Genomic DNA, 26,619 nt, shown 5'->3' on the forward strand with positions numbered 1-26,619 from the left:
TGTACAGTAGTGGAAGCTGAGTTCTTCCTCCACATATTTTATTATTTTCTTTTTGACTTGCACAAAATTAAATCAGCAAATTGATTCACACTGGTAGTGTGAGGTTTGGATTTCTGATACTGTAATGAAAAGCATCAGAAATCTTCTTGTCGGGACCTACAATTTCTTCATGATTAAAGAAAAAGAATCAATAACTTAATTGTACTTTTTCTCCCAAAGTATGTATAAAGTTATTAAACTTCTCAAAGCTTGCAGCCAGAGTGTTTCCTACATCACTGATAGAGTAGAGGAAGTAATGGGCTAGTTTCCCCAGGTATTGCTATACTATATAAATATTTAATGCACAGTCACCAAGACTTGAATAGTATTATGCTCTGATTACACCATATTTTACCTTGTTTCCTTTTCATAGTCTAACTTATATCATGCTCAAAAATATAATGTAGCAAGTCTGTAAACATATTCCTCCACAAAAGCAACAAATTGCAAGAATTGTCAAAATTGCCTTTTCTGAACTCTGGAAATTAACCAGAGGTTGACAGCATTTTATAAACTGCCGAACCTCAGTAAGAACAGCAGGGTTTGAGGCTTTTTAACTTGGCCTATTCCATCACTTTCTCCCAGCTCCACAGTAGCTTTGAGAATCAGCAGGCTTATAGCCACTAGAGAGGGAAGACCAGGATTGGAGTTCCTCAGAAAGACCCATTTCATTCCCAGAGCTTTATTACTATTTGACCTGTCTTGCAGCTCCCTAGAACAAACCTATACACAAGGCCTTGTCATTTATTATTTGACTGACTTTGCACTAACTCCCAGAAAAAGCCCTATCCCCACAGTGTCTATCCCAAACAAACAGCAGCATTGTTTAAATAGTAACCACCTGAGGCTGTGATATCAGTTGGGATAATCGTGGTCTAGGAAAAAACTGAAAAGGAAGATTTGGGGAATGAGATGTCCTCAGAGGTATTTGAAAACCTCTGACATATTCCTGGGGGATTTACAAGGCTGCATGCATGTCTTACCAAATAGAGACTATCAATAAAGAGATATAAATTATGAACAGGAACCAAATAGAGATTATGGAGTTTAAAAGTATAATAATTAACATTTTTACTAGAGGAGCTCAACACTAGATCTGAGCTGGCAGAACTTGGTCAATAGGGATAATCCACACCAAGGAAAAAGGAGAAAAAAATAATTAACAAAAAATACAGGAAGCAAAAACTGATGGAATTGAGGGAAGAAATAAGCAGTTCAGCAAGAACAAAGACTTCAGTACCCTACTTTTAACAATGGATAACCTGGGCAGAAAATCAATAAGGAAATAGGAGACTTGGAAAAACACTATGAACTAGCAAGGCCTAACAATCACGCATAGAACATTCCACCCAAGAATAACAGAGTATACATTCTTCTCAATTGCACATGGAAAATTCTCCAGGAATATGCTGTCATAAAACAAGTCTTAATAGATTTAAAGGGATTTTAATCACATAATGTAGATTCTCTAGCCATAAGTAAATTAAATGAAATTAGAAATAACAAACGTAAATTTGGGAAATTCACAACTATGAGAAAATGATACAGTACATTATTAAATAATAGGTCAAAAAAGAAATCACAAAAGAAATGCAAAAATACTTTGAGATGAATGGGCATAAAAATAGAACATACTAAAACTTATAAGATGCATCTAATGAATGTTTGGAGCAATATTTATAACTGTAAATAACTATTGAAAACGAATGATCTTGGGGTGCCTGGGTGGCTCACTTGGTTAAGCATCTGACTCTTGATTTGTGCTCAGGTCATGATCTCGGGGTTGTGCAATGGAGCCGCACATCAGCTTCATGCTAGGCATAGAGCCTTCTTAAGATTCTCTCTCCCTCTGCCTCTCTTCCCTCCTTCTCTAAAAACAAGAAAAGAAGAAGAAAGATCTCAAATGAGTATCCCAATCTTCCACCTTAAGTGGTTAGAAAAAGGAGATTAAACCTAAAGCAAGAAGAGAAAGGAAGTAATAAAAATTAGAGGGAAATCAATGAAACAAAGGAAAGAAAAGTGAGAAAATCAAAAGAATTAAGTTAGTTGTTGGGGAAAAAAAGTTAGTTATTAGAAAGATCAACAATATTGACAACCCTTTAGGTGAATGATTTAAGAAAGAAGAGAAAGAAAGCTCAAATTACTAATCTTACAAATGAAAAAGGATACACCACTACCAACCTTATAAAAATAAAAAGGATTATAAGAGGTTATTATGAATGGGAGAAATAAGAAATATGAATAGACATAACCAGTGTATAAATTGAATCAGTAATTTTAAAACTCTTCCCAAGAAATGACCCAGGCCCAGATGGCTTCACTGGTGAATTTTACCAAATATTTAAAAATGAATTAATAACAGCCTTTCACAAACTATTCCAGAACATGGAAGAGAAAGGAATATTTCCCAACCAAAGATATGACAGGAAAAAAAAAAACACTAGAAACCAATATATCTCATGAATATAGACTCAAAAAGCCTTAAGAGTAATACTATCAAACCTAATACAGCAACATATTGAAAGGACTATATACGACAATCAAGTGAAGTTTATTCCAGGAATACAAGGTTAGTTTAACATACAAAACTGAATCAACATAAAGATTTTTCTTGACTTACGATGGGGTTATGTCTCAATAAACTTATCAAAAGTTGAAAATACCATAAGCCAAAAATACATTTAATACACCTAACCTAATAAACATAGCTTAGCTAGCCCACCTTAAATGTGCTCAGAACACTTACAATAGTATACAGCTAGGCAAAATAATCTAACATAAAACCTGTTTTATAATAAAATGAATATCTCTTGTAATTTATTGACTACTGTACTGAAAGTAAAAAACAGAGCAGTTATATGGGTACAGAATGGTTATCAATGTATCAGTTGCTTATCCCTCAAGATAACATGGCTGACTGGGAGCTGCAGTTTACTGCCACTGCCCAGCATTATGAGAGAATATCATACTGCATACTATTAGTCTTAGAAAAAATCAAAATTCAAAATTTTAAATATGCTTTCCACCAAATATGTCACTTTCACACCATTAAAAAGTGAAAAAAAAATCCTAAGTCAAACAATCATAAGTTGGGACTGTCTATAATGTATCATAGTAGTAGAATAAATGACAAAATCCATTCAGTCATCTCAATAGTTGCAGAAAAAGCATTTGACAAAATCCAAACCCTTTCATGGGGAAAAAAAAAACCCACACTCAACAAATTACTAATAAAAGGTGTTGTAGGCTGAATAGTGTGTCCTTAAAAGTGTTGAAGGCCCAAACCCTGGACCTTATTTGTGTCCTTATTTGAACATAGGGTCATTGCAGATGTGGTTAAGTTAAGATGAGGTTGGAGCAGGCTGGGTTCTTAATCACATATGATTGGTGTCCTTATAAGAGGAGGAAAAGAGGCATACATGGAGAAAAGAATGCCATGTGAAGACACTTACCCACTCACCATAGGGACAATACCAGGTGACATCAAAGGCAGAGATGAAAAGTGTTGCCACTGTAAGACAAAAAACAGTGAGGATTGACAAGTGCCCCTAGAAGTTAGGAAGAAGCAAGGAAGCATTCTTCTTTATAGGTATTACATGGAGCGTAGCCTGCGACACCTTGACTCCAGAACTGTGAGACAATACATTTTGCCATTTTAAGCCACCCAGTTTGTGATACTTTGTCTTGGAAGTCCTAGGAAAATAATACAGAAGGAAAATTGCTTAACCTGATAAAGGGCATCTGAGCAAAGCCTACAATTAACATCACAGTAAAAGACTGAATGCTTTCACCTATGATCAGGAACAAGGTAAGGATGGTTGCCCTCTCCACTTCTATTTACCACTATAATAGAGTTCAGGCTACAGCAACTGGGCAAGAAAAATAGATGAAAGTCATCCAGATTGGAAAGGAAAAAATAAAACAATCCATTTGCAGATGACATGATCTTGTATACAGAAAATCCTAAGGGATATACCGAAAAAGTATTAGAATGAATAAATTCAGCAAGTTTACAGATTATAAGACCAAAATGCATAAATCATTTGCTTTTCTATATTTAAGCAATGAATAATCTGAAAAATGAAATGCAGAAAGCTGTTCCATTTATAATGGCATCAAAAAAAAAAAAAATACAGGACACCTGGTGGCTCAGTCGGTTAAGTGTCTGCCTTCAGCTCAGGTCATGATCCCAGGGTCCAGGGATCAGAGTCCTACATTGGGCTCCTTGCTCAACAGGGGGCCTGCTTCTCCATATGCCTGATGCTCCCCCTGCTTATGGTTGCACTCTCTCTCTTGCTCGCTCTTGCTCTCACTCTCGCTCTCTCTCTCTAGCAAATAAATAAAATATTTGAAAAAATACTTAGGAATTAAAAAAATGCAAATTATATACCACCAACTACAAAGCACTGTTGAATGAAATTAAAGAAGACCTAAATAAATGGGAAAATGTCCCATGTTCCCAGATCAAAAGACTTAATATTGTTAAGATAGCAATAACCTCAAATTGATCTATACACTTTATGCCATCCTCATCAAAATTCTAGCTGGTCTTTCTGCATAAATAGACAAGTGGATCCTAAAAATACTTACTGAAATGCAAGGGACAAGGAATAGCCAAAACAACCTTGCAAAACAGCAGAGGACTCACAATTCCCAATTTTAAAACACTACAAAGCTACCGGAATCAAGACAATATGGTGCTGACAAGAAGCTAGAAATAAAGATTGACGAAATAAAATTGAAAATCCAGATGTAAAATCTTGCTTTTAAGGTCAATTGATTTTTGACAAGATTGCTAAGATAATTCAATGGCAAAACAATAGTCTTTTTAAACCCTTGTGCTTGGATAACTAAATATTCACATACAAAATAATGAAGTTTGACCCCATGTAACACCATACACAAATATTACCTCAAAAATGGATTATGATAGAGCTAACTATAAGAACTAAAATTTATTTTAAAAATATATATATATTTTTAGAGAGTGAGAGAGAGAGAACAGAGGGGGCAGAAGAAGCGGGAAGGAATCCTCATGCAGACTTGCTGCTGAGCATGGAGCCCAACAGGGGGCTTAATCCCAGGACCCTGAGATCATGACCTGAGCCGAAATCAAGAGGCAGACACTTAACCAACTGATGCACCCAGGTGCCCTGAGAACTAAAACTTTTTTTTTTAACTAAAACTTTTAAAACTGTTATAAGACAACATATTAGTATGATGACTTAGACAATGTTTTCTTGTCTATGACACCAAAAGCAACCAAAATTAAACTTTTGTACTGCAAGAGATATAAAGAAAGTATGAAGATAACCCACAGAATGGGAGAAAATATTTGCAAATATCTGATAAGGGACTTGTATCCAGAATACATAAAGAACTTTATAAATCAACAAGAACTAAAAAATAGACCCATTACAAATCAACAAATGATTTTAAAAGACAGTTCTTCAAAGAAGATGTACAAATGCACCATAAGCCCATGAAAAGATAGTCAGTATTATTAGTCATTAGGAAAATACAAATGCAAACCATGACATGCCATTTCATACTCACTAGGTTGGTTGAAATAAGAAAGATGATAATGAGGTTGACAAAAATGTGGAATAATTGAAACCTCATACATTGCTGTTGGGAATGTGAAATGATACAACTTTGGAAAAAAGTTTAGCAGTTCCTATAGATATTAAACATGAAACTATATCTGACATAACAGTGCCATACTCAGGTATGTATCCAAGAGAAATAAAAACATACATCCACACAAAACTTTTATACAGATGTTTGTAGCAGAGTTATTTGTGATAGCCAAAAAGTGGAAAAAACCCACGTTTATTAACTAAGGAATGATTTTTGTAAGGTGGTATATTGCAATGGAATATTATTTGGAAATAAAAATCATTAAAGTGCTGGTACCTGCTATAATATGGATGAACCTCAAAAACATTATGCTGGGTGAAAGAAGCCAATCACAGAAGACCACATAGTGTATGAGTCCATTTGTATGACATATCCAATAAAGGCTAGGGGACAGAGAAAATAGACAATGGAAAGTGACTCTTAATGGTACAGGGTTTCTTTTGGGTTTTAAGAAAATGTTCCAGAATTAGATTGTGGGGGTGCCTGGGTGGTTCAGTCAGTTGAGCGTCTGACTCTTGATTTTTGGCTCAGGTCATGATCTCAGGGTCCAACTCCTGATTTCAGTCCAGAACATAATCTCAGGGTTGTGGATCCAGCCCCACATTGGGCTCATGGGGAGTCTGCGTGAAATTCTCTCTCCCTCTGCCCCTTCCCAACCCCCTAAAATAATAAATAAATCTTTTAAAAAATTAGATTGTGGTGATGGCTTTGATTATACTAAAAAACACTAAATTATACACTTAAAATGGGTAGATTTTATGTTATGTGAATTATATCTCGAAGTTGCTTTCAAAAGGTGCATGTCTACATGTCATTAAGACTACAGATCTTATTCTTGTCTCTTCAAGTTTATAAACTGCTTTAGAAACATAGTTTCTGAAATACATATTAGCAACAGAACCTCTTCTGTATGAATCATTATACTAGCTTATTCTATCCCTCACCCTGGCCTCATATTATTTGGAGATGTTAGATGACTCTTCTGGAGTTAGGGTTGTACCTGACTAGCTATACCTGTCAGGATAGTCCAAGTTATACCACACTAACAACCTTCAAATGTAGAAGCTCAACACAAACTTTATATTTTACTCATGTTACATGTCCATTGTAGATTCACAAGAGGGTTCTACTGAGCTTAGTCAGTCAGGGACCAAGGCTGATAACAGCTGGGTCTTGATATATACTTCCATGATTAAGGAGGCAGGGTACATGAATAATGTCATCAATTCATAAACCTTCTGCCTGAAAGTGACAAGTAGCCATAATCAGTTACATAGCCATCCCCAGTTCAATGGGGGTGCGGATGGCTTGAAAAGGCACTGAATGTTTGTGGACAATAATGTATTATACCACAGTAGGCTCACGGGGTTTGAAAAATAGCCAAGAAAAATGCCACTTTGTAGAGATCTATCATCTGGCATTCTCTCTGGAGTAATTTCCACCCAACCATTTCCATATCCTCTCAACCAGACTTCTCTTAGATGCCTGGGGTAGCTGGGTGATTTCTTAATTACAACACTACTTAAGCCTTTTAATAAAGTCAGCAAATTAAAGAGAAAGCCCAGATAAAGAGAATGCTTTCTAAAATGTCATAATGAAATTAAGGTAATGAAGTACTTGGAGGGCTCTCCTCCCTTCTTTTTGTATAAAACTTATTCCAAAGAAGCTGGAAGAGAAATGGGGCCTGAAAGTAAAGAGGGAGGAAAATAAATTGTATGCCATTAGTTTAATTATGAAAATTCATTACATGAAGCCATGTAAGACAGAAAATAATGGAACTCTAATGGGTTGGCCGATAACACATTTACTAGCCTGCTCTCAGCTTGTAGTCATTGTTGAAAGGACAAAAAAGTAACAACTTTGGTATGTAGTCCTCAAAGCTATTGGAAAGATTAATCATTTCCAGTAAGCTGGAAAATGAGGGCCATTTTCTTAAATAGTATCTCCTGTATAGAGTGTTAGCTTCTGAAACAGAGATGTTTGGTAATGTCAGAGGTTTAATAGATGAATAGTGAAGTTAATGGTGAGAGGCTTTACTTTTGAAATAGCTTCCTTACAGATATTTTAACATTTCTATTATAAATCCATAAAGAGGTTTTATAGGTCATTTTAATTCACACAAGCAAGAAAGAGTGTTTCTTTTTCCCAATAGAGAATTATAGAACATTAATTCATACTTAGGACTGAATTGTTTAGTGATTTTTTTTTAATAAACCAAATCTGTGTTTTTTCTGCTGTCTTTGTTTGCCAATGTCTTACTTTATTATACAAAATAATTTTCCAATCATGCTATAATCATGAAGGAGACTGTTTTACATTCTTTGGTGTTCAGTTATGATAAGCTCAGTCATTTATGTTAAATTCCTTTAAATGGAAGTGTATCTTCTTTAGCTAGATTAAACCCTGAATACTGGAGTCAAGAAACTTGCATTTTTGTGATGCCTCTGTCACTGATTAGCTTTGTCATCAACAAGTCACTTAAACTTTCAGAGGTTTTCATATTATCGGATGGACAATTATGGTATTGGGTCAGAGAAAAGGAAAAGGATAGTGGACAACAAAAGATGAAAGTGGATGTGTGAGTGGGGTCCTATACTGGAGAGCCTCATAATCTAAGGAGAAAGTTTAGATTTTGTCTGGTAGGTAAGAGGGAGCCACTGAAAGTTTTTACAGAGGAGTGATATGGTTCTATTCGTATTTCAAAATATTACTTGAGCAGCTCTTTGGGGATGGAAGGACTGGTTTGAGGTGGAGGAAAGGAGCTAATAAAAAGGTTGTTGGAGAATCCAACCAAGAAATAATGAGAACCTAAATTAAGGCAGTGACAGTGGAGGTAGATTACTTGGCTAAGGAGAAAATTGTGATAAAACCCTTCTTTGGGTATGCTCTCTGTTTCCTCTTCCAGTTAAGGGTCAGTTACACTACAGGTGGAAAAAATTGGGTGAAGGACAGAACCTTGGAGAACATCAGCATTTAAGAGAAAGATAGAAAAAGAACAACTGAAATCACAAGAGATTTGAGAGGAGACCCAAAGAGAGAGGGCTAAGAAAGGATGGAATCTCAAGAAGGGATTAACCAGTAGCACTAGTTGCTGCAAATAAATTAAATGAGAACCTAAGATTTACCCCAGACATTGGTGACTGCATCAGTTAACTATTTTCGCAAACATTCTGCATACCAGAACACTTCAGAATGTCAGTGGCACACAACAGTAAACATGTACTTTTTAATGAGTTGACAGCTTGGGTGGGGTGCCACTGCTTCATGCTGCAGCTTGGTTGGGATGGCTCCCTCCAAGGTCACTCTTCCTTTACCAGGGATGATCAGGGTAGCCCCAGGGATGTTTATTTCTTGGTGGTAGCTGAAACACATTAAGGGCTAACCACACTGCAGGAGCACATTTCAAGCCCCCTCTTGTATCAGTTCTATAAACACCCCATTAGGATTAGGAAAAACAAGTCATAAGGCCAAGATCACTGACAAGGGCCAGGAACTCACCTCTGCTGCCTGTAGCAAGACATTAGAAGTTAAATAGCAAAGAACATTAGAAGTTAAATAGCAAAGAACATGGAGTACAGGGAGGAGTAAAGAATCGGAGCCACTAATCCAATTTACCCCAATGATGTGTCAGAATAGTTTTAGTGGGGTGGTGTTGGCACAAGCCTGATTTTGATGAGTTGTACAGGGGCAGGAATGTAATCAATGAGAATTTGCTTTCTGAGGAGCTTAACTATGAAAGGAAAGACAAGGACAGGGTGTAGGTTTTGTTGTTGTTGTTGTTTGGAGATGAAGGGGTTGGAGGAGGACTCATGTTTGAAGGCTGTGGAGAAAGACCCTGCAGAGAGACAAGAGACTGAAAAGACATAAATATCCCAGAATAGATGAGTGTCCAGACAGAGGAATCTGCTTCCCATCGCACTAGTCATCTCTTCTTTTGAGACTAAAAAGAAAGATGCTAGATATCATCTCTGTTTAATGAAATGTGTGCTTGTTAAGTTAAGCTGTGAGATTTCTTCCAGTTTGGACCATCAGGGTTCAGTCTGGAAACCACGCTAGATATTTCAGAGGAAATTTAACACCGATGAGTGGTTCCATGGCTAATGGAAGAGCTAAGAAACCCAGTAGGAGGCAGTAGGGTAGCCCGGAAGTTGGCAATATCAGGAAGATGTTGGCCACCTCAAGGGCCAAAGGGCCAACCAATGTTACCAAAGTCCAGAAACTGGAATCACCTGGTGCTTACTCAATAACTGTGGGGGCAGCACAGTGGGTCCTGACACTACAAAGGGAGGGGCTGTCCCTTAAGAAATGGAAACGTGAAGAAGACTCTGCCCATGGAGAGAGAAAGAGAAAATATACTTGAGTTTCCCCCTTCTCCTCCTCTTCCATTTCCCACCAAGATCTCTCACTGGCCTAACCAATCTAGAAGCCAACTGACAAGAAATCCTGGGACATTCTCTTCTCCCGAGGGGTTAGTTCATCTGCAATATTGAGTAGAGTAGGAGATTGCCAAAGAAGGGATCTAAAAGCTAAGAAGCTCTTCCACTGTTAGCTCACAGAGGTAGATTTTTTAATGAATTTCTTAGTTCATGTATGCAGACACAGTATCTTAACAAAACAGAGAAACCTAATATGTAGAACTTTTTGTCCATAAATACATTAGGATCCTATTTTATAATTTTCCGAGCAGATTTATTTGGATTTTGGCCTCATGACAAACCTGAGGCATAGGCAGAGTAAGCCACTCCATTCTATTTTACACACAACAAAGCTGGGACTCCTAAGGTTAATGACTTTCTTAAGATCAAACAGCAAAACAATGGCCAAACAAGACTTCCTGGGAAAATGCCTTTTCATTACTCTGTGTTGCCTTTCATGAAGCTTCTTTGAGTCACGGTTATTAAAATGTTAAACTCAGGTTCATCTGGAACAAATGGTAATTTCATTTGTAGGTGACCATCCCAAAACATGTTATATAAGAAAACCTCAACAACACTCAACTGAAATTTTTTAATTATAAGTCTATGGACTCACATTTATTTATCTCCTGAATTAAAGGAAGTCTTTTAGATAAGCTATGGCATTACTGACAAGGTCTATAAAACAGTGAGTCCCTTGCTTTGAGGTCAATAGAAGCTTATCCTGTGTTGAATACAGTGTGGCTCATTCAAAATAGTAGTAATAGCAGTAGAATTAGTAGTAGTAGTAGTAGTAGTAGTAGTAGTAGTAGTAGTAGTAGTAATATAAAGGGTAGTAATAATCAGAATAATTGAATTCTTTGAATGTGCCAGTCACCATTCTGAATGTATCCCCTGGATTTTCTTAATGAACCCCCATGAAAATATTTGAGGTAAATGCTGTTACTACACCCATTTGAGGAAGAAGGAAACAGAACCACAAAGAGGACAATTAACTTTCCCATTTGTCACATAACCAGGAAGTGATCAAACTAGGATCCAAACACAACAGGCTGAAACTTTTAACTGCTCTCTCTCTTTCTTCCTTGTTTTCTCCCACACAGAGTCCATATTCCTAAAAAGAATTCTTACAAATAAAAAATGAGGAAAGACAAACATTAAAATGAAAAATTTTTAATACTCAAAGTTCTTGAAATTAATTCAGGTTGTCCCATAGCTGACAGTCATTTTTCTGCCTAAAATGCTGTGTATAAAATACCAAGCACGTATTAACAGCAGCACTGTATTAGGTTTGAATATAAAATATTTCTTTCCCGGTTGGGGACACAATCTTTTGGAGATTTAGCATTTTATATTCTTCATGGAAAACACACATCCACATATATATGCACCCACAAAAGTCATCTTTTTTTATAGGCTTGTGTTCACAGTATTTCAAATTTCTTCACACACTGTGATCACCATACAAACAATTCCCTGTAGTGTATACCATTGTAAATGGAATTCAGAAATAAAAAAGAGCGTGTGTGAATTCTATTGTATTTTTGAATTTACACTCCTTCTGTGGCTTGGAGTTATCCCAGTAGTAAATTTCACAGTGGTAGGCAAAACTGGTCAAAGTTATTGTGTGTAGTCTGAAAGACACTTGGTTAAAATGCAGGTTGGTCAACATACTATTTTAGGAGGAAGGGAAACCGTCTGTTCAGGTGAAATGTCTTTAAGAAGGGAGAAAAGAACGCTGTTGTTGAGAACCTTAGAGTTGAAAAAGGGGCCTTTGCCCTTTCAGTTTTGCTCAAGGTCAGCGGATATCTTCTTCTTAATCCTACATCCTCATAAAACCTGGGCAGTATATACAGTGAGGGTTAGAGCTCAGTCAACATTTCTATAGGTATAAAAATCTTAATATCAATGTAAATACAAATTTGAAGAGAAATATATTGCTTATTGGGTTGTGGTTTTGTTTGTTTGTTTGTCTGTCAAGAATTAAAGTTTATCAATAAGCTCTGGTTTGAAATTGAGCCTCACTCTTTTACCTGTTTACTATAAAGTATCTTTCGCTTGATATTTCCTTCAAGATTTTGGAAAATTCAAGCATAGTTTTCAACTGAAACTTCTGGGTATTTTTTTATGATCTGTAGATTAGAACCAAAGAGTCTATCCTTCTTCCTATAGACTTTTTAAATAGCAACCCCTGAGTGAGGGTTGGCTCCCAATATTATTAGGTAAAATAAGTGATTGTAATTACATTTATCAAAATTTTAGTTTAGATTTTATATATAAATGTATGTGCTCTGATGTTGCTTTATCATATTTCTTTAATAGAAAAAAGTCTCCCTAAAAAGAAATTAACTTGGAAAAAGGTAACCAAGTCATAGGTCTCAGTTTCATGCATTCTTATACTACCAATTAGAGATTGAATAGATGATGAATAATAAACTCTTCTTTAAAAATGGAGACACCATCTTATGGATAAGAAGGCCCAGTTACAAGTACATATTACTTTAACACTGTAGGGTTGGCTTAAGTAAGGAGAGGAAGGGATGGAAAGGTCATTTTGTACCTTAGGATATTTCTAGAAAGCAAAAACCTTCAGGGGGTATGATTCACCTCAGAAAGGCTTTTGAATAGTGTGAGGTTCCAAAATGTAGAAAATATGAACCACAGGGCTTGATAAAATGAGAACATAAGGAAAGGCAGTGTCATTCCACAAGAATACATTTTAATTGCTTTGTAGTGTAGCAACTATTCTCTACATCTTTAAAAACTTTCTCCTTTTTTCCTTTCAAAAGTTAGCGATATTGGCTTTAGATGCTCGGTACTAATTGGATTATTTGGCTCTTTGTTTTATGCAATAAACGCAATTATTTCTTTTGAGTCAAGAAAAGGATGTTCTAGTGAATGAGGAAATGCCAGATTATATGTACATTATACATTTTCAAGGAATAGGAGTCCACCCAAACATACTGGAACTATGCTAAAATAACTCTTGTTTGATTTTATTATATAAACAGCATACCAGCATGAAAGAACAAATATTAAAACAAAAATGACTACTCTTCAGAAACATCAGTTCATTTCAATTTCTTGTATTCCCCTTCTAATTCATGACTTACAGATTTAAGAAATACAGTATAGCTAGAAATTGTGTTTTATTTGTTATGTATGACTTTGGTGCACATTTACTGCACATTAGACCATTGGGTTGATGTATTGTGTTAGTTTTCTCATGAAACACTGAAATTTTCTCATTTTTTGTACTATATTAGTTGATGAAGCTCTTTATTCCTATAATGTATTTCTTTTCTTTTAAATATTTTATTAGGAGAAAATACCAAAAGGATAATTGGTAGGTCAGTGGGAGTAAGCATTTGTATGGTGGTTGATACCTATTGCCAGATTGTCCTGCTTGATACTGTTCCCAGCAGTAGTATGTGAATATGCTAGTTTTACCACAGCCTTTCCAGCTTGGGTTTTATTATTTTATTAATTTAATTGGTGTCAAATTATATCATCTTGATTTAATACTCTGTTTTTTAAGTTAATTTTTAAAATGGAAATCTTTTATTCTTCCTCTTGTTTGAATTGCCTATTCCTGTTCCTCTGTCCCTTTATCAGTGGCTTAACCTACTATGTTGGATTTGATATGACCATCTTAACTATTTAATATCATCTTAATGCTTAGAATCTACTTCCATGGACTTATAGCCATGGTTAATTATGTTTCCAGATAAACCTGTTATTGGTTTACTTATTTTATATGTGGTGTATCGAGTGATACTATCAAGTGAGCTTGATAATACTCAATTGTCAAAGACAAACAAGAAAACACAGGTCATTTGGTTTAGCAAGATTCTTACATTTGAAATTTTATTCTAATTTAAAAGGAGAATATTTATTAAAGTATTATGAATAAACTCATCTTTCAAAAACATTCATAAGTAGGATAACAGTACTGTTCTTTTGATGTGTGATATTTCTATATGCAGCTGTAGTTGAATGCCAGTAGATGGCACTAATTACATAAACAATTCAACAAGTTAATGAAGAGGGAAAGAAATACATGAGATTTGTTTTTCCGTTCAAATTTTGGTATATATCCCATACTCAACAACTATACATGAGCTTATTTTTATAGTTCATCCTCTCCCATGAGAAAAATAATAAAGCCCAGTTGATTTCAAGTTAATTGTCACTAAATTGAAATACCCGGTACTGAGTATTGCTCAAGATGCGGCATTTGAAAAGTTTTGTCATTAAAAGTGGGTTAGTTTATACAACCATGATTGACTAAACGACATGATAGATTAAAAGTTATCATGTAGACATGTTCTGACCTGGGGATTCAAAACCTATTTATAAAAAATTTTAAGAAACTGCAATTTAAGATTTCAGAGAAAACTGACATTCATTTTCTTTCCCATATGCATCCGCAGCAGTTGGCCAAAGACCTCCGCCAGTGGCAGATAAATGTAGATGTTGCAAATGATTTGGCACTGAAACTTCTCCGGGATTATTCTGCAGATGATACCAGAAAAGTCCACATGATAACAGAGAACATCAATGCCTCCTGGGCAAGCATTCATAAAAGGTATGACCAACATTATTTCTGAAACTAGTGTTGGTTGTCACAATGGATAGGTGGTGACACTGGGTGGACCACGCAGTTTTATTTCCCTAATCCTGCTTCGGAGGGGCTTCAGAGGATCAAAGGTGACAAATATCAACTAAATTTGCAGGCTTGCCTAAATCCTAAATCCTCTAGAATTTTAAAGACGAGGGACCTGAAGACTTGTGAAATTAAGTGACTTGCCCACAGTGTCAAAGGTGGTGCTATAATTAAGAGTTTAGACAAACACAAAATACTGATTTATAATCAAAAGAGCCATTTACCAATACATTTTGAGAACTCTATCTAAAGAAATATCATTCTATTCCATAGTGACACATGCTGCCCCATTCTTTTTTTTTTTTTTTATTTATTCGACAGAGAGAGAGATCACAAGTAGGCAGAGAGAGAGAGGAGGAAGCAGGCTCCCTGCTGAGCAGAGAGCCCGATGTGGGACTCGATCCCAGGACCCTGAGATCATGACCTGAGCCGAAGGCAGCGGCTTAACCCACTGAGCCACCCAGGTGCCCCCCATGCTGCCCCATTCTTAATCAGGCAAGGAGGCCATTTGGGGTTTCATGATGGGATTATAGCTGTCCAAGGTGCTGTTTGTAACTCATTCCACATACTCAGTAAGAAAATCTGTGCAGTGTAACATGACTCAGAACTTCCTTTCCCCTTCCATATCAATGAAAATTAACAGCCCTTAGAGACACTGTGTTCTGAAGGTAGATTCTATGTTCTTATTATGCACTCCTTTAACCCCATGTGCTTTTCTTTTAATAGCATTTATCCTAATTTTAAATAAAAACATGAATTATGTAACTAATTATTTAATGTTCGTCCTTCATATTAGTCTAAACTCCCTATGGAGAGAGACCCCCCTTTTTTTTATACTTGGTTAGCCAACATATAGTACATCATTAGTTTCTGATGTAGTGTTCAACGATTCATTATTTGCATATAATACCCAGGGCTCATCACAACAGGTGCTCTCCTTAATACCCATCACCTGGTTACTCCATCCCCCACTCCCCTCCCTTCTGTAACCCTCAGTTTGTTTCCTGGAGTCCAGAGCCCCTTGTGATTTGAAAGACCCTCTTTCTTATTTGACATATCCTGAGGTCCTGAACCAAGTGATGTGATGGGGAGCTGGGAAATCCTTGTTGAATTATGACTCTCTTTGCATGATGTGGTTACCTTGTTCATGCGATGGCAATTTAAGGATTATTGAGTACTTATTTTTAGTTCTGTCAAAAAACAGAGGCAGTTCAGCTCAGGTCATAATCCTCGGAGTCCTGGGATCCAGCCCCTGCGTCGGGCTCCATGCTCAGAGGGGGGCCTGCTTCTCCCTCTCCCTCTGTCACTCCTGCCACTGCTTGTGTGCACTCGCTCTCTCTCTCTCTCTCTCTCAAATAAATAAATAGAATCTTTAAAAAAAATAGGGGCAAAAAGAGTACCTGTGCAATGATGAGGAAAACCACAGTGAAATGTAAATAAATTCCAGAAGATGACATGAATTACTGAAGATGTCAGTTAGGTGGCCTAGACTAAGAAGAAAAGGCCTCCATCAGGGGGAGAAAAACCAACAGATTTTGAACTAAGAGCAGAAACTCTTAGGAGTAGTGAGCTACCGATATGTGGAAACTGAGAAAGCAAGTAAATCTTGAAATTGAGTTAGGAATTAAAGAGTGAAAACTCCTGGGAAACTGGTTTTGCACCGGTGGCCCTGAGGGGAGAGAGCAGCTCTAGTGTTGAATTCCAGACAGCAGGTATTCAGATGACCACGGAAAGAAGTTTCAACCTGCAGTTGGGAGTTACCTTCAGGGGTCCATCTCATGGACCCTGGTGGAGAGAGGACAAGCTTGACTAATGGAGTGATAATCAGAAAAAAAATTCTTGAAGTGACTGCTTCCTTTCAGTAGCAAGGTTTGAATTTTTCAATTCAAATATGGATCTGGTATCTGTTGAATTAAATAAGGGCAGATTAGGCTCAGGAAGACTTACACATATGTAAGCCAATGGTATCAGAGACTCAGTAGTTCAATCTCAATAGGAAACACTTGTTTGTCAAAGAGAAAAAAAAAGAGAAGTCTCTTTGGAAAAGCAAATTAAGATCAGAAATTAATTTAGTAAGTTTAGGATATGTAAGCTAAAAGGGGGGCCAAAAAGAAAGCTTGTTCCTGGTACAAACTGAGGGCTTCGGGGAGGGGGAAAGCCTATTCCACCTATGCTGCTCTTACTGGAAGTCTCCTGGCTCCACATTCCCATGCTCCTCTGATGTGCAAGTGGCTTTATCTCTCCTTATAATCACTTCCTTAAGGGCTTGGCTTCTTTCAGCCCTTGGAGGAGCTTCCAGTTTATATTTTTTGATTCAATCCCTAAAAATCTACTGCCTAAGGAAGGTATACCATTATTTCTCCAATGGCTACATTTAAATAGGATGTTAGCAGCCAAATTCCATTTCCCACTGGCTCCTACAAAAGCTGAAGTCTGCCAAACTAATTATAACTCTTGCCTCTAAAGTTCCTCCCCATGCCTTTCTCATGTATACTCTGTGAGTACACTGATGACCATCCCTTTATGTCATTTGCCACTGACAGTGATCGTGTGATTTTCAGACCTGCGTATCCCACTGACTTATTTCCAGTTGAACGTCCCTCTGGAATCGCAAACTGAATGGGCCCAAGGCTGAACTCATGTTTACCCTCTTTCAACCTTTTTTTTCCAGATGCAGCCTACTTCTCTTCCCCCAGTCAGTTGCCAAATCGAAACTCATGCTTCACTCTTCATTTTACAACCCCAGTAGCTAAGCTATCACAAAGCTATTTACCACTGAAGTAACTTTCAAATCCAACCACTTCTCCTTTTCTGTCCTCCTCAACTGTCAGGAGTTACTACATCATTGACCTACTTGGTGTCCTTCCTTCTAGTCTTCCTACTTCCTACCCATTCTCTACAAAAAAGGCAGGCTGATCTTTCTAAATACGGTATATTTATGTAGTTCACCCTCCTCTGACTTTTAAAGCCTTTAATGGCTTATCCATTATTTTCTGAAGACAGGCTATAGTTTTTGAGACTTTAAATACCAACTCTACTCTTTTAAATGACTTCAAGGTCATGTGTGATTGAGCCTTTCCTTAAAACTACAGCCTCATTTTCTGCATTCCCTCAGTCTCCCCTTGCACGTCCCCCACACATACTTAAGTAACATTGAGCTGTTTTCATTTCCTCATAGCTATGTGCTGTCTTCTCTACTACCTCCTGACCTGATATTTATGTATTATTCCTTCTTCTTTGCCTAGTTAACTTCTGTTCATTATCTAGGTCTCAGTATAAATGCCAATTCCTTCCAGAAGTCTTTTTTGACTTTTAGGCCCCATCTATAGAGTTTACCTCATTACTTTAGTGTACTGATGAGAATGTTGGCTCTGTGAGGGTATTCCCATGGGCTGCTTGTCTACCCTATTACCATGTACTTAGCTTTGCAAATGATAACTACCCCCAACACACTTTTTATTAAATAGGTAAATGAACTAATGAAAAATAACTAAATACAAGTGTTCTGGTGCTCCAATAACTTAACACAGAAGAAAACTATATCCATTAGGATTGTTTTCCATTCCAAATAACAGAAAACCCAAGTTCAGTAGCTTACCTAATAGTGGTGTATTTGCCTCATTTAATGAATAGTTCAGAGGTAGGCAGATGGTGACATTGGCTCAACGGCTCAGCATTGTCAGCCTTGAAGTCTCCCCATTCTTTTTGGCATGTCCCTCAGAACATGCGTGTTCCAGCAGGAAGAAAAAGAAGGAGAAGGAGTGGTGCTTGGGTCAGGAAAGCAGTGGGTTTCCCAAGAAATTGAGGACCAGAATTTGCCAAAAAACTGCATCTAGTGGCTAATGATTGGGGTTGAGTCAGCCAAGAGAGAATGTCTGCCTCAAAGGGGATGGAAAGAATAAACTGGGAAACTGGCATGCTGTAGCTGGACAGCCTTAAGTTCCCTGGAAAGATAACCCATCAGATCTTTGAGTAAAGAGAGTATATTCGTGTAGCTCAAAGATTCATGTGCATTGTGTTTGTATAGTATATTTACAGAGGTTCATAAAACGGTGGCCATTGGGCTTGATAGTTGTCCTGGTCAGTCTGAAAGGTCTCGAGGAGAGCTGGATTCTCCGCTGGCTAATGAAACCTTTGTACTCCAAGTTCACGTTCTGTGTAATGCTGTGTACGTCAACCACACATATGAAGTCATATTCCACTTGCCTACAGCTTCTCAGCTTCTCTTATTTTGCGTTCTTATAGATCCTGTGCTATGTAGATAAAGAAAAAGAGAACTCTTTATATGATCTTTTATCTTGACCTTTTTATCCAGTGTCTTGTCCAGGTAAACCGATGAGGAAAATAACATCATCATCTTCCTCTAGATTCACTCTATCCAATAGGGGTAGCCAGTAGCCACAGGTGGCAATTTGAATGTAAATTAAAATTAAATTAAAAATTCATTTTCCCCATCTCATCAGCCACCTTTTAAGTGCTCCAGATCCACAGGTAACTTGTGACTTCCCTACTGGATGGTGCAAAAGAGAGCATTTCCATCAACACAGAAAAATTTGCCTGGTAGTCCTGCTCCACATCATCTTTGTCCATGTTTAGCTAAGCAATGTAGGGCACATTTACAACAATTTCTTAAAAATAAAAAGGCATTGGTTCACATTATTTTATTTCCTTGTTTCTACTTCATATCTTCTCTATTTATCCACTTCGTAGAGTTGGTATTTAAAGTCTCAAAAACTATAGCCATCACAGCATAGAAGCACTTTCACTTTTGTTGTTAGTCTTACAAACAATTTTAACATGAGAGATTACTAATATTGATATTTGGGTTATGGATAAAAAAATACTCATATCTTTGAAAAGTACCTATAAATATGACTTTTTAGGTAGAAGGGACACTGCTGAAAGCATTCTGGTTACACTATTTCTCAGATTTCAGGCTTTATTGCAGGACACTAATGTACCACCTGCCCTGAGACTTTTGGTCATATAGACAAATACATGCATAATATCGAGACATTTGCAAGCCTATTTAAAACCTCAGTCGAGGTACCTGTGTGGCTCAGTGTTTTAAAGCCTCTGCCTTTGGCTCAGGTCATGATCTCAGGGTCCTGGGATCGAGCCCTGCATCAGGCTCTCTGCTCAGTGGGGAGCCTGCTTCCCCCTCTCTCTGCCTGCCTCTCTGCCTACTTGTGATCTCTGTCTCTGTCAAATGAATAAATAAAAATCTTTTAAAAAAATAAAATTTCAACCAGCTTTCAATCAAACTCTTTAGTGCACTTTCCAATTGTTGAATAACATGTAAAAATTTTAACTTGAGTCCCCATGTTCACTTATTTCACTAAGCATGGTACACTCTAGTTCCATCCACGTTGTCGCAAATGGCAAGATTTCATTTCTTTTGATGGCTGCATAGTATTCCAGTGGTGATGCAACATGGGGACTTAAGTGGGTAGGAGAAGAATAAATGAAACAAGATGGAATTGGGAGGGAGACAAAACATAAGTGACTCTTAATCTCACAAAACAAACTGAGGGTTGCTGGGGGGAGGGGGGTTGGGAGAGGGGGGTGGGGTTATGGACATTGGGGAGGGTATGTGCTTTGGTGAGTGCTGTGAAGTGTGTAAACCTGGTGATTCACAGACTGGTACCCCTGGGGATAAAAATATATGTTTATAAAAAATAAAAAATTTAAAAAAAATGTAACTTGATAAACTTTACTTTGATATTATATAGTGACAGGCTATAGTTTTGAAACATAATCAAAAACAAAAGTGAACTGGGGCACCTGGGTGGCTTAGTCAGTTAAGCCTGTGACTCTTGGTTCTGGCTCAGGCCATGATCTCATGGTCATGGGATCAAGCCCTGCCTTAGACTCCACATTCTGATTCAGATGCTTTCCCCTGCCTTCCCCCTCCCTCTCTATTCCTCCCCCTACTTGCACAGACATGCTCTCTCTCTCTCTCTCTCTCTCTCTCTCTCAAATAAAGGAAATCCTTAAAAAAAGTTAAATAACTTTGTTTTGTATTTTAGTGTTGAGCTTAAGTTTATTAATAGGTCATAAGAACCTTCGAATTACACCTTGGCTTTGACAAGAACTTTACCATTTCATATAGAGAAATGCAAAAGGCCTCGTGTGCCTAAAAGGAATTGATGTAATATACAATGATTAAAAGAGAAGGCTATTTCTCAACTAAATCCTGCAGTTTAACAATTGAGATCAGAACATAGTTCATCACTGTGATCTATGTAGGAAAACATTTTGTTTTCCTGATTGGATTCCTGATAGAGTCCATGTTAACATAGAAAGCCAGAAACGGGGGCCTCTCCAAGTTCATTTCTTTGTTTTCAACCTCTACGAATAGATATGAATTGGTGAATAGGATACTATTAGACGTGATATTAAAATGATTGTGAGAAGCCTCTAAGGATTAGATTTCAAGGACTGCCATCTGGCTGAAGACTTTATGATGACACTGTCATGAGATTTCATTTCCTTCTTTCTATTCCAGGATCACTCTTTAAACAAGAAATGAGCATTAACCTGAATTGTCTGTCTATAGCTATATGAGGGCTTCTGCATTTACCTACCAGCCAGCCAGGAGTGAACTCATCAAGTAGAGGGCCTGGTCCTAGTGTCAGAGGGTTCAGCATGGCTGGAACTTTCTTGAAAAAGCTCCCAGATACCCGAAAAATCTCTCTAGGATTTTTAGAGAGAAATAGAGAGGAAAATCTCTCTCTCTCTGTATCTATCTATCTATAGATAGATAGATATACATATATATATACATATATATAATATACACACATATACATACACATACACATATGTGTATATGCAAGTATATGCATGGAAATACGCTCTTCCTCAAAATAACAGTGTGCTCCTGTTCTCCCTAATAAATCTTTCACATTTGAGTAATCACAATTCATAGCTGATACACTGAAAAACTGTCACCAGTATTCGCCATCTTTGGCAACCATGAAGCATGCATAAGTTACTCTTTGCTTCTCTATTCCTAGGTCCTTTCTTTTTTCCTCTTTAAGGAAACAAGGAAAGGGAAAAAATATTGAGTCCTACTATGGGTACAGCAAAGAGCTGTTCTAGCTGGACAATGAATCTCTTTCAGATTCTCCAGCACATTTTTTTTCTTAAAATTGTTCCGCTTTTTTTTCCCCTGGGATCATCAATTTCTTTTCTTTTTCTTTGCTCCTCCCCTTCAGCTAAATATCATGTTGAAGCTCTGGTGCTGCAAGAACCTTCTTAGGATAGTGTCTTTTCTGTATAGTTGTGCTTGTTTCCCCTTACCATCATTTTTTTTTATTAGCTTGAAACTCTGAGAGTTTTTGAAGCAGTATCTGGGAATACTGTTTCCTATTCTTCACCTCCTGATTATGCTTTGACCCACTGCAATCTGGCTTCTCTGGTACCACCCCCCTGCTTTTCTGAAAATGAGGGCTCACTAAAATCGTCAGTGACTTTTACAATCACTAACTGCCCTATTTTTATTTCTTTATCTACTTGACTTCATTTTAACATTGGTCCTGTCGATCAACTTGACTTTTCAAAACTTTCCCTTGCCCGGTTTCCAGAAAGAAATTGTCTTGCAATTCTTCTCCGGTTTTTCTAGTCATACAGTAAGACTAAGGTTCTTGGTACATGTATGGTACATAGTAAGAGCTCTGTAAATGTCATCTGTCATAAATATCATAAGCATTCATTCACTTACTCAAGAATATTTCAGTGCTAGGCAGGCTCAAGTCTTGGTACTTGGTATATAGCAATGAAAATTCCTACCCTCATGAAGCTTTTATTTGGGGAAGGAGAAGGTGCAAAATAGACATTAACAAATAAGAAAGTTAAATATATGGGATTTTAAATTGTGACAAGTACAATGTGGCAAGAAAGAAGGAAAGGAGCTGAGAATAGGTGTGTGTGGTGAAAATGAACAGTGGTTATTTAAATGTGGTGGTTAAGGAAAGTCACATGGAATGGTTAACATTAAAACAAAATACAGAGGACCTGAGGATGGCAGCCATGTAGATAATTGGAAGAAAATCATTTCAGGAGATTCTAGTAAGTGGCAATGCCTTGAAGCAGGAATCTTCTTAGCCTTTTGAATGAATCCTTGAGAGACCAGTGTAACAGGAGAGGGTCACAGGAGCTTGGCAGGTATGTAGTTCAGAGAGATGGGAGGAATCTGGTTACATCTGGCCTTCTAGGTCCCCCAGAGGACTTTCACTTTCACATGGAATGAGATGGGATTCCTTGGGGGGTTTTGAGCCGTGGAATGGCATGGTTTTACTCACCTGGACCCTCTGTTCAGTGTACTGTATTACACTAAAGGGAAGTAGTGAAACCTTTAGGAGACTGTTGTCATAATTTCCTCAAGAGATGACTGTGGTCTGGGTCAAGATAGGAGAAGTGAATGTAGTAAGAAGTGATTGGACTCTACTCTATTTTGAGGACAGAACCCAAAAAGTTTTCTAATGAATTAGATTCAGGTGTGAAAGAAACAGAGGAATCCAAAAAGACTGCAGAGTTTTTACCTGAACAACTGGAAGATGGGACACTCATTTTACTGAGATGGAAAGGACTTCAAAAGCAATGTATGAGGGCACGTGGGTGGCTCAGTCAGTTAAGTGTCTGACTCTTGATCTGGGCTCAGGTCATGATCTCAGAGTCATAAGATCCAGCCCTATGTCAGGCTCTGTGCTCAGCAGAGAATCTACTTGAGATTCTCTCTCTCCCTCTCCCCTGCCACCCACTCTCTCTCTCTCTTTCCCTCTCTCTGTCTCTCTCAAGTTAAAAATAAATAAATCTTTGGGAAAAAAGCAACACATCCTAGGAAGAAGATGGGGGGCATGTTACTTGTGATGTGCCAGTCATGCCTCTATGTGGAGATATGGAGTAGTTAGGTAGATATAAAATCTTAAATTCCAACGAATGGTGATGACTTGAGATATGAATTTGGGAGTTGTCACAATAACCTATATAGGTTATTTTTGCTCTTTACAGCCCTTAAATGTTGGTGCTCCATTGTTAATCCTTTCTCTTTTCTATACACATTTCAAGTACCTTTATCTTGGTTTCAACTACCACTAAGATTTCTCAGTTTTTATTTCCATCTTCTATCTTTCTCCCAATGTCCAGAACTGGCATGGGTGGTTCAGTGGTAGAATTCTCGCCTGCCAATGTCCAGAACTGTACTTAAAGCCATCTACCATGTGTTTCCATCTGTCCATCCTACAGGGTCCAAAACTTCTAAAGGAGAAGTCATTGTCTGCCCCTAAAACAATGCTAGACTTTATTTTCAGTGTAGTTTGATTACTGAATCATCTCTAAAACTGGAAACCTAAGAATTCCTTCTGCCTCTCCCTCCCTCTCTCTTCTCTACTTTATTGATACATTTATTAAATTGGCTTCTAAAGTTTGTGATTTCTACTTCAAAACTTGCTCTAGAAACTACCCCCTTTTCTTCATCCCTATTGCCAGCTCATCATATTCTACCTCAAAGACTGCGGCCACGTTTGCTCTGTGCTCCCAGCCATTAGGTCTCCACACTCATTTGGCCTTCATGCTGGCCTCAGAGTGGTTTTCCTTAAAATTAATCCTCTGGTTTCCCTTTGCTCCAAGTGCTCTTTTTCTTCCTAAGACCTGATGGATGATATTTACATATGTGATATACTCCCAAAAGCATATCGAAATTTTTCTGAAAATAAAAACGAACGAAGAAGTCAATAAATAAACTTCTTTTTTTTTTTAGGAAAGAAAAGCAAATATTATCACAAATTTTTGCTTGTTGGCAGTTTGTTTATTTAGCAGAAGGATGGGCATGGCAACTTGATAAAACAGACTTATGTTCTATTCGCAAATGCTGACCCTTCCAAAAACATTTTCAGAATTCTTTTTCTGGAATACCTGGGGACTATTATATGAGCATCAGAACATTGATGTATTACTGTATAGCCATACCTTGTCTTTGCTCAATACTTGTAATCAATAATTATGAATTGAATGAAATAGTCAGATGTTGGGTACCAGATGACTTTGGATTATTCCCCAGAATATAAAGGATGAAGATTTGCTGCTGCCCTTGAAGCTATGTAAAGAATGTGACATGATGCTAACAGGACATTTGTTAAAAAATATAACCTCTTATTAAGTCAGGGACTGCTTGTAATATATTTGTAGCATCATCATAAATATTAAAGCAACAAATGACCCTAAGGATACCAGCTCAAACTTCTCAATTTAGAGTCACCTATTTTTAATCCCTCTCATGTGAAATATACTATATAGTCCATCTTAAGGACTTAAAGTATTTGGTGCATTAAAATATGCACCTTTTAGATATGCTTCTTCTGACAGAGGAAGTTTCTCTTGACTCTTCAAAGGAGAGATGTGTATATAGTTATAAGGCCTTCCGCTTTTTATACTACTGAGACCCAATCTTTCCAGCTGATTATGAAGCACAAGAATTCTCACCATGTTACAATAGGGTAATATAATACCTGTAATGCAAAACCTTGGGGCACTGGGCCAAGGAGTGTCATGATCTATATGGATCTAAAATGTTCTTGGTCTTAAATGCCTGCTTCATTTTATGTCATCTCCTTTAAAGTAATTAGAATGTTTTTAGCTTGCAGAGATTGCACAAAAAGGGAGACATTTGGAACCATATCACCGGTGATTTACTGGTGTGGAAAATTACCTGGTGATGTAGCCAAACAGCCATTTGCTTTCTATCCTGGTCATGTAGTCCTAAACAAGGCTCTACCAGCACACCCAAAGAGATGTTTGGTGATGCTCCTGCATACAGTTGACCCGTGAAAAGACTCCAAAACTAAAGATAACTTAGAATTGTTTCCTTTAGGAAACAATCCTAGGTCACAGATGGACCTTTCTTGTCTTCATTCATAAATTTAATATTTTGGCAAAATTAAAACAAATGGGAGAAAGTTTCCCTTACTTGGTTTCATTGAACCCTTGATGTTAGCAACCATGTCCATGATATTACTTTTCAATGATATTCATGTTCTGATTTTTCTTTACATCACTCTCCCTCTCAAATAAAAACTTTTTAAAAAATATTCAGTAAAATGTATACATGAGCTAGAGTTTATTTTTATTAAGTTAACTTAATAAATGGATATAATTATCATTTCAATTGTAATTTTATCTCATTCTAACATGTAGTTTCGGGATCTTTTGGCTTTATTCAGCTTAAAATAGGAATTTTTTTTCTATAAACAATGAATTTAAACATATTCCTTATTTCTAAAAATTAAGCAAGACAGATAGATGTCAGTGAGTTCTGGGAAATTTCATCTTTTCAGTTTTTCCCCAAAAAGGGGTCATGTAAGCAGTTCTTAGGTCAACAGCTGTGCCTTTGTGCAGCCTCCTTTTATGGGCTGGGAAACCTGATACCATCCCTAACTTCTTGAAGCCAAGAGCCTGCCTTCGGTCCTTTATCTTGCCCAGAACATTTTCAGATTCCCAAGCCCAGCAAAATCTCAACTGACGACCACTCTTGACTTCCCGTCCCAGAGCTGCACAGCCTGTGCCTTCAATCCTACATGCCAATTGGAGTTTCTCTACTATTTCTGACCCACGGGATTCTTTATGTTGTTTCTGAGCTCAGATTGGGCCCCTTTGACATTCTGTTTTGGTATTTTATCTACCATTGTTTTGTGTTTAGAAGCTTCTTTTATATTTAGAAATCATTTTCCCTAATATAAAGTGGAATGTATTTGTGGTAGAACATTTTAAATTAAGAGATATAGAATGATCCTTCACATTTTTAGCATTTCCTTTCATCCTATGTCTGGAAATATATTTTTGGCCTTTTTTTTTTTTTTT

The 26,619-nt window shown here is 37.2% G+C and overlaps 1 protein-coding gene across 1 annotated transcript in view; it reads left to right on the plus strand.

Annotated features, from left to right (window-relative positions):
- The window catches only part of DMD (dystrophin), a 1,970,015-nt gene that overhangs the window by 1,429,141 nt on the left and 514,255 nt on the right, over nucleotides 1-26,619 (plus strand). The window contains exon 53 of the mRNA XM_059385278.1: nucleotides 14,528-14,682. Within this exon, the coding sequence (XP_059241261.1) occupies nucleotides 14,528-14,682 (155 nt within the window). The remainder of the gene's footprint in view (nucleotides 1-14,527; nucleotides 14,683-26,619) is intronic.

This window comes from Mustela nigripes, chromosome X (assembly GCF_022355385.1).
Source record: "Mustela nigripes isolate SB6536 chromosome X, MUSNIG.SB6536, whole genome shotgun sequence".
Taxonomy (NCBI): domain Eukaryota; kingdom Metazoa; phylum Chordata; class Mammalia; order Carnivora; family Mustelidae; genus Mustela; species Mustela nigripes.